Source organism: Podarcis tiliguerta (genome assembly GCF_965153285.1).
Source record: "Podarcis tiliguerta genome assembly, chromosome: 14".
NCBI classification, from domain to species: domain Eukaryota; kingdom Metazoa; phylum Chordata; class Lepidosauria; order Squamata; family Lacertidae; genus Podarcis; species Podarcis tiliguerta.
Window position 1 is genome coordinate 10,915,057 of NC_139547.1, and position 13,819 is coordinate 10,928,875.

At 42.2% G+C, this 13,819-nt stretch overlaps 1 protein-coding gene across 1 annotated transcript; it reads left to right on the forward strand.

Moving 5' to 3' along the window:
• The first annotated feature begins 457 nt into the window (after window positions 1-457).
• Window positions 458-9,875, forward strand: ARPP19 (cAMP regulated phosphoprotein 19). The gene is made up of 3 exons (XM_083412357.1): window positions 458-789; window positions 3,420-3,542; window positions 6,713-9,875. Exons 1-3 carry the CDS (start codon window positions 745-747, stop codon window positions 6,881-6,883), a joined length of 339 nt encoding a protein of 112 aa, XP_083268483.1. The 5' UTR covers window positions 458-744; the 3' UTR covers window positions 6,884-9,875.
• The last annotated feature ends 3,944 nt before the right edge of the window (window positions 9,876-13,819 follow it).

The following is a 13,819-nucleotide window of genomic DNA, read 5'->3' on the forward strand; positions in this document are numbered from 1 at the left end:
TGACCAAAGTATTGGAGCCTCAGCTTCAGGATCCGTCCTTCCAGTGAGCACTCAGGGCTGATTTCCTTCAGAATGGCTAGGTTGGATCTTCTTCCAGTCCATGGGACTCTCAAGAGTCTCCTCCAGCACCATAATTCAAAAGCATCCATTCTTCCGCGATCAGCCTTCTTTATGGTCCAGCTCTCACCTCCATACATCACTACTGGGAAAACCATAGCTTATACGGACCTTTGTTGGCCAGGTGATGTCTCTGCTTTTTAAGATGCTGTGTAGGTTTGTCATTGCTTTTCTCCCAAGAACGGGGTTTACTCCCGTGTAATTGGGGTTAGGACGGCACCCTTCTTCTCACACCCGCGTCTACTTTAGAGGAGAGCTGCCGAGAACATCAAGCTCAGCCCCAAGCACCAATAAACTACATCTCCCAGAATGCCACAGCGGACGAGCGGGATCCCATAGGGGAGCGCAATGTGACGCACGCAAGCTGCAAGCCGTGATCCTCCTGCGAGAGAGCCGCATATCCCGCGCCTGCCCTTCTCCGGCCTCATCCACTTGCTCTTCAGCGGGGCGGCAGGGTAGCGGGGCAACCCGGAACGCGAGCAGAAATTTGAGCCTGCCGGCTCGCCGTCGTCCGCGGGCGGCCATCTTGTGTGCGGTTGTGGTACCACCAGCAGGAGCAGCAGCAGCTGATCGCCGGCTCCAGGCCTTTCTCCTCCGGTGGGTTGCTGCCGCGGTTGTGTGGAAGCCATGTCTGCGGAGAGCCCGGAGCCCGCTTCGGCGGAGGAGCAGAAGGTGAGGCGTTGCTGCCGGGCCTGAGGCGGTGCGAGAGGGAAGGAGAGCTCTCAGGCGCCATGTCCGGAGCCGGCGGAGGCAGCTTAGGCCGCGACTTGGCTGAGGGGGAAAGTTTAGTCAGGGGAGTCTCCCCTCACACACCGGCTTGCCTTCCTCTCTCGGCCCAAATTCTTTTATCCAGGGCTTAGGGGGACGGTTCCTGAGAGAAGCTTTCGTCCACCTCAGCCGCCTGGCGCGCGCGCGCGCGTTATATGGCGCAAAGTCTAGGGAAAGGCCTCTCTCTGTATGTATGTATATGTATGTGTGCTGCTAGTTTCCGTGGGGGATGCGAGTGTGGGTATCCCTGCCGTCGCCTCAAGAGCCTCCCTTTCCGCTCCTCGAAGGCGAGTTTCCCTCCTTCGTGGAGAAACGGCCGCAGCAGGAGCCACAAAACTTTGCGCTGGGCGGGCGAAAGCTGAGGGGCGCCGCCGAGGCGTTTTGTTCCGCAGCGCGTAGGGTGGCGGCGCCACTTTCGCCTCACGTTTGTTATTATTATTATTACTATTATTATTTATTTATTATTTCCCTTGGTCCGCGGGGAGTGTGCTTTCCCAACGCCGGCGAGGTAGGGCGGGCTGATGAGGCCTCCGGGTCGCCTTGCCCCATTCGCTGTGCCCAACTTGCAGGGAGGGAGCCCGGGGTGGGCGTGCCCGCCGCCGAGGGCGCAAGCGCCTCCTTGGGCCCGTATTGTCTGGTTTGCAGCAAGCCGGGGAAAGCGCGGCGTGAATGTGACGACATCGGCCCCTCATCACGCTCGCTCACTCCCCCGCAACGTGCAGCGTGGAGGCCGCGTACGCGGCTCGTCAGCCCCCTTAGCCCTCCTCGCTTCAAGGTATTTTTTTCATGCCCAGCTTGGAAAACACGCCATGGGTGTAACCCTTAGTTTTTTTGTTAATTGCCAGCATTCTCTTTCGTATATACCAGTAGATGGCCAAACTTGGCCCTCCAGCTGTTTTGGGACTACAATTCCCATCATCCCTCACCACCGGTCTTGTTAGCTAGGGATGATGGGAGTTGTAGTCCAACAACAGCTGGAGGGCCAAGTATGGCCATCACTGGTATATACAAAAGAGGCAGGCTTTGATGCTGCTTTAGTGCAGTAAAGAAGTTGTAATGGACCGGTTTTATGCTTTAGTCCAGTGTTCCAAACTCCAGCTGTTTTTGGACTACAATTCCCATCATCCCTGACCACTGGTCCTGCTAGCTAGGGATGGTGGGAGTTGTAGTCCCCCCAAAACAGTTGGATTGCCAGGTTTGGGAAACACTGCTTTAGCCTATAAAGAACAAAAACTAGGGTCAATATGCCATTTCTACACGGGCATACCTGGGAGTAGACAGAATTAAACTTGGTGTGATTTTCTGAGGAAATATGCATAGGATTGGGCTGAAAGTGCATTGGAGGGGAGAGACCTTGTAACTCCCTGTAATTTTTTTGTTTGTTTGTTCTGAACTGGCCTGCATTGAAGAAGTCTTACCATGGGATATAAAGTTGTTTATTGGTCTGGGTTCTTTTTAAGAGTTATGTATTATAAGTCTAAAACAATTAACTGTTTTTGCATTTTGTTTACTGACTTTTAATAAAAACAATATCTTCACACATGCAACTTGAAGATACTTTAACCCAGGCTTCCTCAACTCAAACTCAGCCCTCCAATGGTCAGGAATTATGGGAATTTTTAGTCTCAAAACATCTGGAGGGCCGAGTTTAAGGAAGCCTGCTTTAACCCAATAAATCAGTGGATTCTAAGCACACCTTCATGGTTTGGATTGTATCCTTATTATGCCATGTGTTCATATTAGCACCATTTATATTACAGGAGGTCATTATCAGAGTGAAGCTTTGGAACTTAATTGAAAACTACGGTCCAGCATCTATTTGTTATCTGAGGGGGTAGCACATGGATATTCTGATGTTTTTCTGTTACTGGCCACATAATCCCAGGTTGTGGCTCATGTTGATTCCTCAAATAGCAGACAATAAATGTAGGCTGGGTGCAAATAACTTGTGACCTACAAAGCTGTATTATAGCTTGTTTGACAACCCCTATGTTTGCAGACCAAGGTTATTGTACCTCTCCTAGGCTGCAGAAGAGCTACATGCGTGTCAGTGGAAGGGCTATTAGCCGGGTTCTGCAGTGCCTTTTACTCTTTCTCTGGAGTGAGGGAAGAGGCAAAGTATTATTGAAATACTGAACCTTTGTGTGTGGTTGTAATTGTCTGTAAGCTGCTTTGAGAACCATTCTTGGCTGAGAAATGGGGTATACATCTTTTGAAGGGTTATTCAGCTGGGTGGATTACAAAATATACAGGTCTAATCTCTAGGTGTTCATGCATTTTTACCCAACTTAAAAGGTAGCAGTGTACATATTTTTGTAAAATGGGCAGTAACCCTGGTATTACTCAGTTAGTGAAAACAGTGTGGTATATGTTGAATGTGAAAATTGATAGGGCTAATCACATCATATATTGCTGGTGGGGGGATTAGCCAATAAAAGTTGAATATTTAAAGATGGGCATTTTGTGAAATTGCAAGATGATTCAGAGGAAGGCATAAGTAATGTAGTAGAAATACTAATTCCTTGTGTTTTCAGGAAATGGAAGACAAGGTGATTAGTCCTGAGAAAGCTGAAGAAGCAAAGTTGAAGGCCAGATATCCTCATCTGGGACAAAAGCCTGGGGGCTCAGATTTCTTGAGAAAGCGGCTCCAGAAAGGAGTGAGTAAGCTTGAACCATGTGTAGTTACTCTGTTTAAGCAAGTAAAGCCTTTTAATCTGTCTGCTTGCAATGATGCCAGTTTTGCTCATAAGTATGAGAAGTTTGCTTTGAAACCAACACCTCAATCATACTTTCTGGGCAGTAAAGGCCTATCGATTTCAGTTGTGATTCAGTGAAAGCATACTTCACTTCATATCAGAGCCCACAAACGGTGCATGGTGCTTTCTAAATTGACATTTTCCCTCCAATCTCTGTGTGTTTTTAAAAGTAGGCATTCTTCACACTTTGCTTAAAAGAGCTGTGAAAATATGTTGCGTGAATTACTTGTTTCTTCAAGAACACACAGTTTAATAAAAAGCAAATGTAACTGTTGATCCAGAAGAAAATAAAAACCAGCATCCACAGTTGGGCAGTACCATTATTGGGACCAAGGCATCTCTGCCTTGGTTCGCCTCAGTCCCCACCATTGACACTTACCCTCGGGCTGTACTTGGCAGTGCCTTGTGTTCTCCCTCAACATGTGAGGTGTGCAAGGCAGCATTAACCCTCACACACCTGAAGCTGCAGATCAGGCATCCAGCAAACAGCCTCTTTACATTGGAGCGGGTTTTGGTGTTGCAAGCCAGCTGATTTGCAGGGCAGAGCATCAGTAAAAGAGTCATGTATTTTAGTGCAAGCTGCCCAGCAAGCATTGCAGCAGTACCAGCCAGCCAGATGGAAATGTTAGGCGCCAAATGTGGCTACCAGACATCTCCACTTGCTCACAAAAGGCCAGATGCCATTCGTGGAATGTGACTGGTACCTGCTTAGTTTCAAACACAGAGTTACATTAACTTGAAAACTAAAATTGGTCCATTGGTACAGATTCTCCTTTAGTTTTAAAGACTAATAAGGCTTTAGGGAACACAGAGTATTTTGTGGCCTACTTGGTTGTGAAGGTGGGGATTGTTAAACTGGAACAGTGAAAGCATACATGCTGAAGTGTTCACATACTCCATATTAGTGATCATTTATTTAAATTATATATGAACTTTTTGTCCTGTCCCTCTGCAAAAAAATTAACAGGCATAAAGCAAATGTCTAAAGCAAATATTTACAAACCACAAATGGGCAGCAGTACTAAAAGTGACATTAATATTGTGGTGGACAATGCCTTAGCAATACTGTGAATTTTTAAAAAGGCTTTCTGAAATTAGAACATTATACAGCATTTTTCAAAAGGTCTGGCAAGTACTCTTGTTTTCCATCACCAAGAAATTTACAACACAGCCCAACAACCCCTTAAGATTAGATTGTATTTAACTTGCTACAGGATAACCTTTCAGATGAGAGGGACCTCTTTATGCATCTTTTCACGTGAAGCTGAAATAACTGTCAAGGCCTCGACTAGTAACTCAGTAGTTCTGAAATTTAATTCCAACATTTCGTGATTGTATTGAGAGTTGACTGCAGAGTTCTGATTTTATCAAGTAACCAATTTCTGAAGGGGACTATAGCTGCTATCTCCAGAGTGTTATGGAAGTGGCTTTTACCTATATACTATAGCGTACACCAGAATAGTTTTTTAACTTTATAACCATCACTGGTGCCAGCTAGTGTTTAAGCCACTGTCTGGTAATGACAAATGGGGATTTCACTGGGGGCATTCATCTGAGGTGTGAATATATTTTTCGGTGTGATAATTCTCCAACTTTATATTTTTTGTACCTGAACACATTACAATTAAGAAAATATGCCATATAGAACTTTATGAAGACTGGGAATAGATAGAAACATTTGAGTAAGCAATTAAACAGTGCCAACTTCCTTTTCCCCAGTTTATACAAATAAGAACATATTTAATCACAATGGGTTGAAAGCAAATATTAAACAGAGCAAAGTGTGAAAAAAAATTAACAGAAAATAAACCAAATATGTTTTCTAAAATATATTGGATTATATCTAATTTAAAATGAGCAGAAGATAATAAATCATGGTAGAACCATGGTAGAACCAAGAAATGCAATGTAACATTCCAGTGAGCGTAGTGTCTGAGCAGGAATTCAAAACTTCATCTCTCTGGTTCAGAAATGGGGAGCCTGCGACCCTCTGGACTCCAGCTATCATTAGCCTCAGTAAGCATGGCCAATCGTCAGGGACCTGTAGTCTAGAAACATACTTGCTGTAGTCATATCTCAACACTAACCCCTTCACCACCAGGACTGTCTGAAATATAAACAAATGCTTTCCTAAACAAATACCATAGATTCTGGCGTATAAAGCGACTTGTTAACCCTGGAAAAGAGGTTAAAAATTTGGGGGTCATCTTATACGCTGGGTATGGGCGGGGCAGAGCGGAGGCCCCCCCCCTCGCTGCAGCGGCAGTGGGCTCTGCTCCGCGCCGGGAGAGAGCAGCCTGGCACGGAGCCTGCTCACTTCTGCTTCGGAAGCAGCAGCAGGGGCGGCGGGCTCCGCTCCGCGCCAGGCTGTTTTCTCTCGGCTCGGAGCTGCCCAGCGTATTAGGCAACTGGGCTTATAAGAAGAACCCCCAAATTGCAGCTGCCAATTTGGGGGGTCATCTAATACGCCCAGTCGCCTAATATGCCGGAATCTACAGTAGTATAATCTGTCTTAAAAGTGTGGACGTGCCAATTAAGAGAAGCCTGTTTTGTAATGCTTTACACCTTTACTAATAGACAATAATTCCACTTGTTGATGGCAAGAAAATGTTAGCAATAAAATTAACCCATAATCTTTGAATATTATTTCTATTTATAATTCTGCAGGGCTGAAATAGTTTTATTCAGACTTTGCTCTGTTCGTTCATAGGTGCTAATTACTCACATGGCTGCAATATAAAGATGCCTGTCTTGTTCATTAAGATAGATAACATGCTTTAAGCACTATTCTTAAACTTCCTTAGCCTTTACATATCTGGTCTTGGACTAACAGGCTACATTTGATGGGTCGTAACTATTTGATCAGGTATAAGTTTCGTTTTCCTGTCTCAACTTATATAAAACCTGCTTGAGGGTTTCCCACAGGCATCTTGTTGAGCACTGCGAGAACAAACAGGATGCTGTTCTTACAGTAAGCCCAGAATGTCGCACAGTTAGGCAATTCTTGGGGAAAGTATATTTAGTGTGTGTTTCTGTTGTACTTAATTCACCGATTCTTTCTTGCCTTACAGCAAAAGTACTTTGATTCTGGGGATTACAATATGGCTAAAGCAAAGATGAAGAATAAGCAACTCCCTACTGCAGCTCCTGATAAGACCGAAGTTACAGGTGACCACATTCCCACTCCACAGGACCTTCCACAGCGGAAACCCTCTCTTGTTGCTAGCAAGCTGGCTGGCTGACTAGATGGCAGAACTGCATGAATCTTCTCATTCCCTTAATATTTCCTTAATAGTTACTTCTCACATTTTTTGTTTCCACTAAGTCATTGACTGACCGCTTTGCAGGTAGTGGTAGCTTGTGCTGCTATTGTAAGAGAGTCCTGTTAAGAATTAAGTTGTGTAGTCCATGGAAGAATTGAGAACAATGCACTGATTTTAAAAAAGGACACGTTTTGTTAGAGCAATGTAAAGTAATCTACTTGAAAAATGTACATATTACCTATTTGCTAGTGTAGGGCTGGTTCCAGCAAGTGACATAGCAGGTTTGACAATTTTTTTTATGTTTCTGCTTTCTTTAGTTCACCTTAGTTACAGCATAGTATGTTTCTATTGAATACAACCACCTGTTGTGTTTCTTGTGTTTGGTTTTGTAAACTAGAGGTTTTAGACCGCAAGTTGCTAGAAGGTAAAGCATGTATTTAAAAAAAAAAAAAAAGATGGGGCTCTGACTTAATTTGTGTATCTGCTCTTGAACTTGAATGGCCTTAAACCTACTTCAGCTTTAACAATAGATTTTTTACTTGGGCAATATTTGCTCATTTTGGTGTAATTCTTGTAAAACTCGTGCTTATCGACAACTGCCTGTTGAAGCTGGTATTCCGTTTGGTCCTGTAGTGTAGAACACATTTTTGAAGTGAATGAAGTGTGCATGTGCATAGACTGAATTCACTTTTGTGCCATTTCTGTAAATAAGATGGTTTTGCACAACTTTTGCAAATATCTGTTAACTTTACATTTTAAAAAAAATGTGCCAACTGGAAGCACAAATAATTCTGTACCTTTGAAAGTCGTAATCCTCATTTGAGTCAAACTATGTTACTGAAAATAACAGACTTCTGCGTTTAAAATCTGGAAATCACTTAAAGAACTATAATAGAAAGGCTTTGCTAGTATATCCTTTCTCTGTGTTAACAATAACCTACAGCGATTAGTCTAAATATATACTATAGATACAAAACACTTTAGCTAGTATACCTTAAGGCAAAGTACTTCAAGGGGGCTAAATTAGTTTAAAGGCAAGTATATCACATTAAGCAACTTGTAGATAACTAGGGTATCCAAAGCTACTACAACATCTGCATCTTTTAAAATCTATGCAGGATATTTTGGAATGTGAAAATATGGGTATATTTTGATGCTGTTAGAGGTCTCTGACACATAAAGAACATCTAATTCAGTAGTTGTTAAGTAATCGATACATTTGGATTGGGAAGTGCTAGTGAATTTTTTTCTTCCATATATTGTAGTGATTCATGATAAACATTCTAAGTCTTTATTTGTCAGAGTATGTTATCAATACTACAGCAGGAGTGGTTCAGTTAATTGACCTATTTGTCTTGCATATTGGATAGAAATGACAGTTAAAACTAGTTAACATCTATGGTGGTATTTTTGTCTGTGCTAAAGGAATTTCATATTCTTTGTGCCTGACACCTTCACTGTAAAAGAAACAAGACTCTGCTGGCTTCTTCCAAGAGGATTCTTTTGTGGGGAGGGGGAAAGTTGTCAAAAGAGCTTACCTTTTTTGTTTTGCAAAGCCCCCACCCTTTAAAAAGCAAATTTGAGACAATATAGCTAATAATATAATCATGTTAGTTCTGACCTGTAATACTAATCAAGAGACCTGGTTTCAAAGGTACTGATTACTACTAACTCCCATTGTCTTCATCTCTCTCTTAATTTTTTTAAAAAAATCTTAACCTTGTTTCTGTATCAAAATTGGGCATATTAAAATATTTGGGTGATAGGTTTAGATATACTGGAGATTAGGGCTGTTTTTTCATTATCTGTTCTGTCTTAAATGAGGAAAATACTTGCAAAGTCTTTAGCATATCAGTTTTTGTCTATGGGAAGTAATTCAGTAATTGGTTGTATCTAATTTTGATTTCATCTCCCTGTAACATGAATATATTCACTGAAACAGACTTAATAGCGAAGTTAATACCTTGTTATTAGTGAAGTGAAGTTGAGGAGAACAGCCCTCTGTTTAATGCAAGAGGAACAAGGTAACATTAAGTGGCTTTTTATTGAAGGCTGCTAATGTACATTCACAATTTATTTTTGTAGAAATAAGTAAAAGCTAGGTTTTCTGAAAAGTTGACTGGCCTAAAAGTAGTAGTTTTGAACAGCAAATGACTTGGAATATTTCCTAGTTGCTACTACACCACAGATCATAGTTAGATGAGCTGGTTTGACATATAGGGAGGTATAAATAGCCATGTAAATCTAAACATTCCATTCCCCCAGTTACAGTTTGCTATTTTATATTATTGTTGTGACTGTGCAAATTTTCCGTGTCCACCAATGAATTAAAATGTTAAAGACTGTAAAGAGAACATAAGCTGGTGATCCATAAGAATATATACTACAGTACCAACCAGTTCAGTCTGATGTTGGACCTGTGTCTCTGGATAAACCTCAACTGAAGATAGTTTGATCATCTATGCTGTGAAGGAGACAAGGAGCTAGATCAACAATCATTTTATAGAAGAGCAAGTGGATTACTAACTTTCAACTCTAAGCTTACTCCAACAAGATAAAGCTGTAAAACTTGTGTACATACTGTATAATATGAGTTTTACTATTTGATAAAATGACCTTTTTCAGAGATCTATCTGCACTATAGTCTAGCAATCGATCAGCTTTATGCAGTGATTAGTAGTGCTTGAGTACGTCTATAATGAAGACAGTATGTTGTAACCCCCAAACTCTTCCCAGTAGTTAACTAGTGGAGTAATTAAGTAATTCAGAAGTGTTCTTCCCCTCACTCCCATCCCATCCATTCATTATTCATTGTCATAGGAGAGTGTGTGTGCAGAGGCCACAAAAGAACTGTTTGGTTTGATATATTCCTTAATGCATTTTTGATGCTGAAGTGGTGAAAATTTCAGTTGCTCCTTACCAACATCCACCTTGTATAGTATGCATAATAAATTCATCTAATTAGTTTTCATCGCTCTGTAGAAGTTTGTCTGGTCTCTTACTGTGTTTACTTCCACAACTCATTTAATCTTTTAGCTTAAAAAGTCCCAATAGAACTTGCTTTGCACTTCTATGACTAGGCCTGTTTTTGTAGTGTATGTTCCAACTACAAAAATATAACATACTTTATTGTAACTACCTTTATATACATCAGTACCTATTTTTCTAATAACAGTATTAAAGCTTATTGTTTGACTTTAATTCCATAATAGGCTTGTTTCTATGCTTATGAGATGTAAGTGTTGTTTGTGGTAATTAACCTGAACTTTAACTGAACAGCAATAACCTTCAGATGGGATTCTTATTATAGGGTCTAAAGCAGGAGCTGGAGAAGCCCTTTAATGCCTAGTCAATCTGGTGCTTTCTAATACAAAAACCAAGGTTCTCAACAACCTCTAGCATACAACTTGGCTGGAAGTTTATCGATCACCAAGACTGCCTTAGAATGCAAACATCTGCAAACTGCAGCTTCAGCTCACAATCGAAGAACATAATCCAACCTGCGTTCTATCTGTCCTGTCTTGTCTACTTTGACTGGTAGTGACTGTTATATTTTTACTGGGCACAATGGCGTTTGAACCTGGAACTTGCATTCAAAGCGTGAAAGCAACTGCACATTTTCTCTGCCATGCTGAACGCATTTCATCTGCTGTGCCTTGTGGTCTATCAATTGTTTACAATGGAACTTACGTTTTTAAGGCTGTTTGAGTAATGTTCAGCTGGGCTGCCCAAAGATTGCCTATTTCTTTAATAAATTGTATTGGTCAACCAAATACAGGTTATAGCCCTGAATAGTAGATATATCATTTTGAAGAAATATGGCAGCCAGCCCTTACCTTATGCCACAATGGCTCACAATGGAGAGCCAGTGTGGTGTAGCGGTTAAGAGCGGTAGACTCATAATCTGGTGAACTGGGTTCGCTTCCCCGCTCCTCCACATGCAGCTGCTGGGTGACCTTGGGCTAGTCACACTTCTCTCAGCCCAACTCACCTCACAGAGTGTGTGTTGTGGGGGAGGAAGGGAAAGGAGAATGTTAGCCGCTTTGAGACTCCTTTGGGTAGTGATAAAGCGGGATATCAAATCCAAACTCCTCTTCTTCTTCTATTCTACCTCCGCTGTTGGGAATCGGTATGCCTCTGAATACCAGTTGCTGAGAATCACAAGGAGAGTCCTGTTGTACTTTGGGTCCTGCTCGCAGGCATATGGTTGGCTACTGAGAACAGAGTGCTGGCTTTGATGTGCCTTTGGTCTGATCCAGCAGGCTTATTGTGTTCTAAATTGGGTCAATGATACCCTCCCCAGCAGAGGCTATTGCAGAGGCTGAGACACCTGTATGAGATGCTTAGTGCCCAAAGGCTTGCACACTCTCATGCTGCCAACTGAGTGATTGATCTCTCACGATGCAATATATTTTGTTGGGGGAGCAAGACCAAAATAGCTAGACACAACAGAATAAGGCTGCTTTGCGTAGGGCAGAGCATAGCCATGTGATGGCAGCCGTCTTGTATCAATATCCCAAAGTACCTGGATAAACTTACAAACTCAGTGCAGGACTAGATTGATTTCATCCCTCAAGCATTTATTACACGTTGACTAAAATATAATATGCATTGCACCTGGTGAAACTCCACTTGATGCAAGCAGTCTCTTTGGTTTTTTTATACACGGTATAGGAAATGGTGTATAACTGTTCTGGGCTTGATTCTATAAATAGATGTACACTGTATCTACACTGTTTAAATATAGCTATATGAACAAGTTTCTATAATGGGAAGATTGAGCTGATCAGACTTGGAGGCTTTATTGTTAACTCTAAAAGGCCTGAGGCACTCCAAATACAAAAGGTAAGTTGAGAGGGGTTTATAGCATTTACATCATCATAGAGTACTTCCAGGTTGGTGTTTGTTGTGGAATTTATGCTCCTTGCAGCATCTACATGATGTTGGTATCAAAATGCCAGTCTATATATCCACCCCCCCCCCCATGGATTTGCCATTTCTGGAGAAAATCTCAAGAAGTAAAAACTTAAACCACACACACTCTTTTCAGTGACTAGTTTTAATATCTCAAACGCCTTGATGCAAAGTAATCTGCGTGAAAGTACCCTTAACCTTGCTTTCCACCACAACTCATGCTAGGCGTGTTATTTTTGGTCATCCTGGCTACAACTTATTTTTTTCTCTTTTTAAAGGGGGCAACACATTTCATGGTGTAAAGTGTGGTGCACCTTAAGCAAAAAGAAAAAAAAGAAAGGCTTGATTTTAAATCCCTCTTTGTAAATGGCACACATCCTTCAGCATCCTCCTTTGGTAGATCAGACATGGTTGGGATTGGTTCCAGCATGAAAGCAAATCCTTAAATCTATGCAAGTTAATATTTAAACACTCTTGTCATTCTGTTATTAAGAGAAGGCAGCCAAGAAAATGCATCCATATACTTTCTGCACTCTGCCTTGAAGGTAAGTTGAGAGTGTGTCTCACAGTTCCATTGAATGCAAGGAACAAACTGCAGGTACAATAAGTTGCCTTGATGCTGTTAGGCAGAGCTCTTCTCTATCGGATGCATCTCTTGTACAGTGGTAACTACTTCCGGAGCAGGTCCCCCCCCCCCCAGGAAGTTCCCACTCAGACAGCCCTGTTGCTGCTTGGTATACTTTCCAGCCATCTTGATGTCACTGGATATCAGTACTGCTGCATCACACAGAACATGTATGTGACAATACAAAATGCTTAGAGCTCTGCGAAAGTAGACTAGACTTGCTGGAACAAATGTATTAAACCTCTTCCTGCGTTGTACCACTTCATACTACAAGTGGGGGGGTGTTCTATACTGTATGCACAAAGCCACATGCAGAAAAATAAATAAATCCCTATAATGAGGAGGAAGCCCAGAGCTGAGGCAGCTAAAAACATCCATCATACAGTGACCACGATGTGGATGCTGCAGTTTTTGTACAGTGGTACCTCGGGTTACATACGCTTCAGGTTACATACGCTTCATGTTACAGACTCCACTAACCCAGAAATAGTACCTTGGGTTAAGAACTTTGCTTCAGGATGAGAACAGAAATCGTGCTCTGGCGGCGTGGCAGCAGCAGGAGGCCCCATTAGCTAAAGTGGTGCTTCAGGTTAAGAACAGTTTCAGGTTAAGAACGGACCTCCAGAACGAATTAAGTACTTAACCTGAGGTACCACTGTACTATGCAGAAATAAAATGCTGGCTGTTCTTGGTAATATATAGGACCTGCTCCCTGAACTTTGTGTGCATCATATATTAAAAAACGGGATTTGGCTTACTGTGTCAAATTTCTAGTGAGGAGCAGAGCTAAGAGGAAGATGCAGAGATCTTCATGCAGCTTCTGATGCTCTACTTCCTACGCAAGTCAGAGAACTTGTGAGCAAGGTCAGGTCAGCTCCAATACATTTTGCTGGCTGAGGCCTCAATATGCAATGCATTTAAGGCATGCAGACTAATCCTTTGAATGTTTACACAAGAGCAAGACCCCATGAGTTCAGTAGGCTTTCTTCTAGGTAAGTAGTCAAGTAGCTTTATATCCCTTTCAGCTCAGCTTAACTTACTCCCAAGTAAACTTGCCTAGGGTTGGGTTGCAAAATGTCCCACTCAAGTCAGACATACTTCTTAGTAAACAGGCTTGATATATAGCCATGTGTTTAAGACAGGCATCCCCAAACTCAGCCCTCCAGATGTTTTGGGACTACAGTTCCCATCATCCCTCACCACTGCTCCTGTTAGCTAGGGATGATGGGAGTGGTAGTCCCAAAACATCTGGAGGGCCTAGTTTGGGGATGCCTGGTTTAAGAGCTCAGGGATAGCATGAAATGTTAAGAGTGGGGTATAGTGAATATATAGTGATTGCCTCAAAATGGAGAGGCATTCAAATTCAGCTGTTGTGG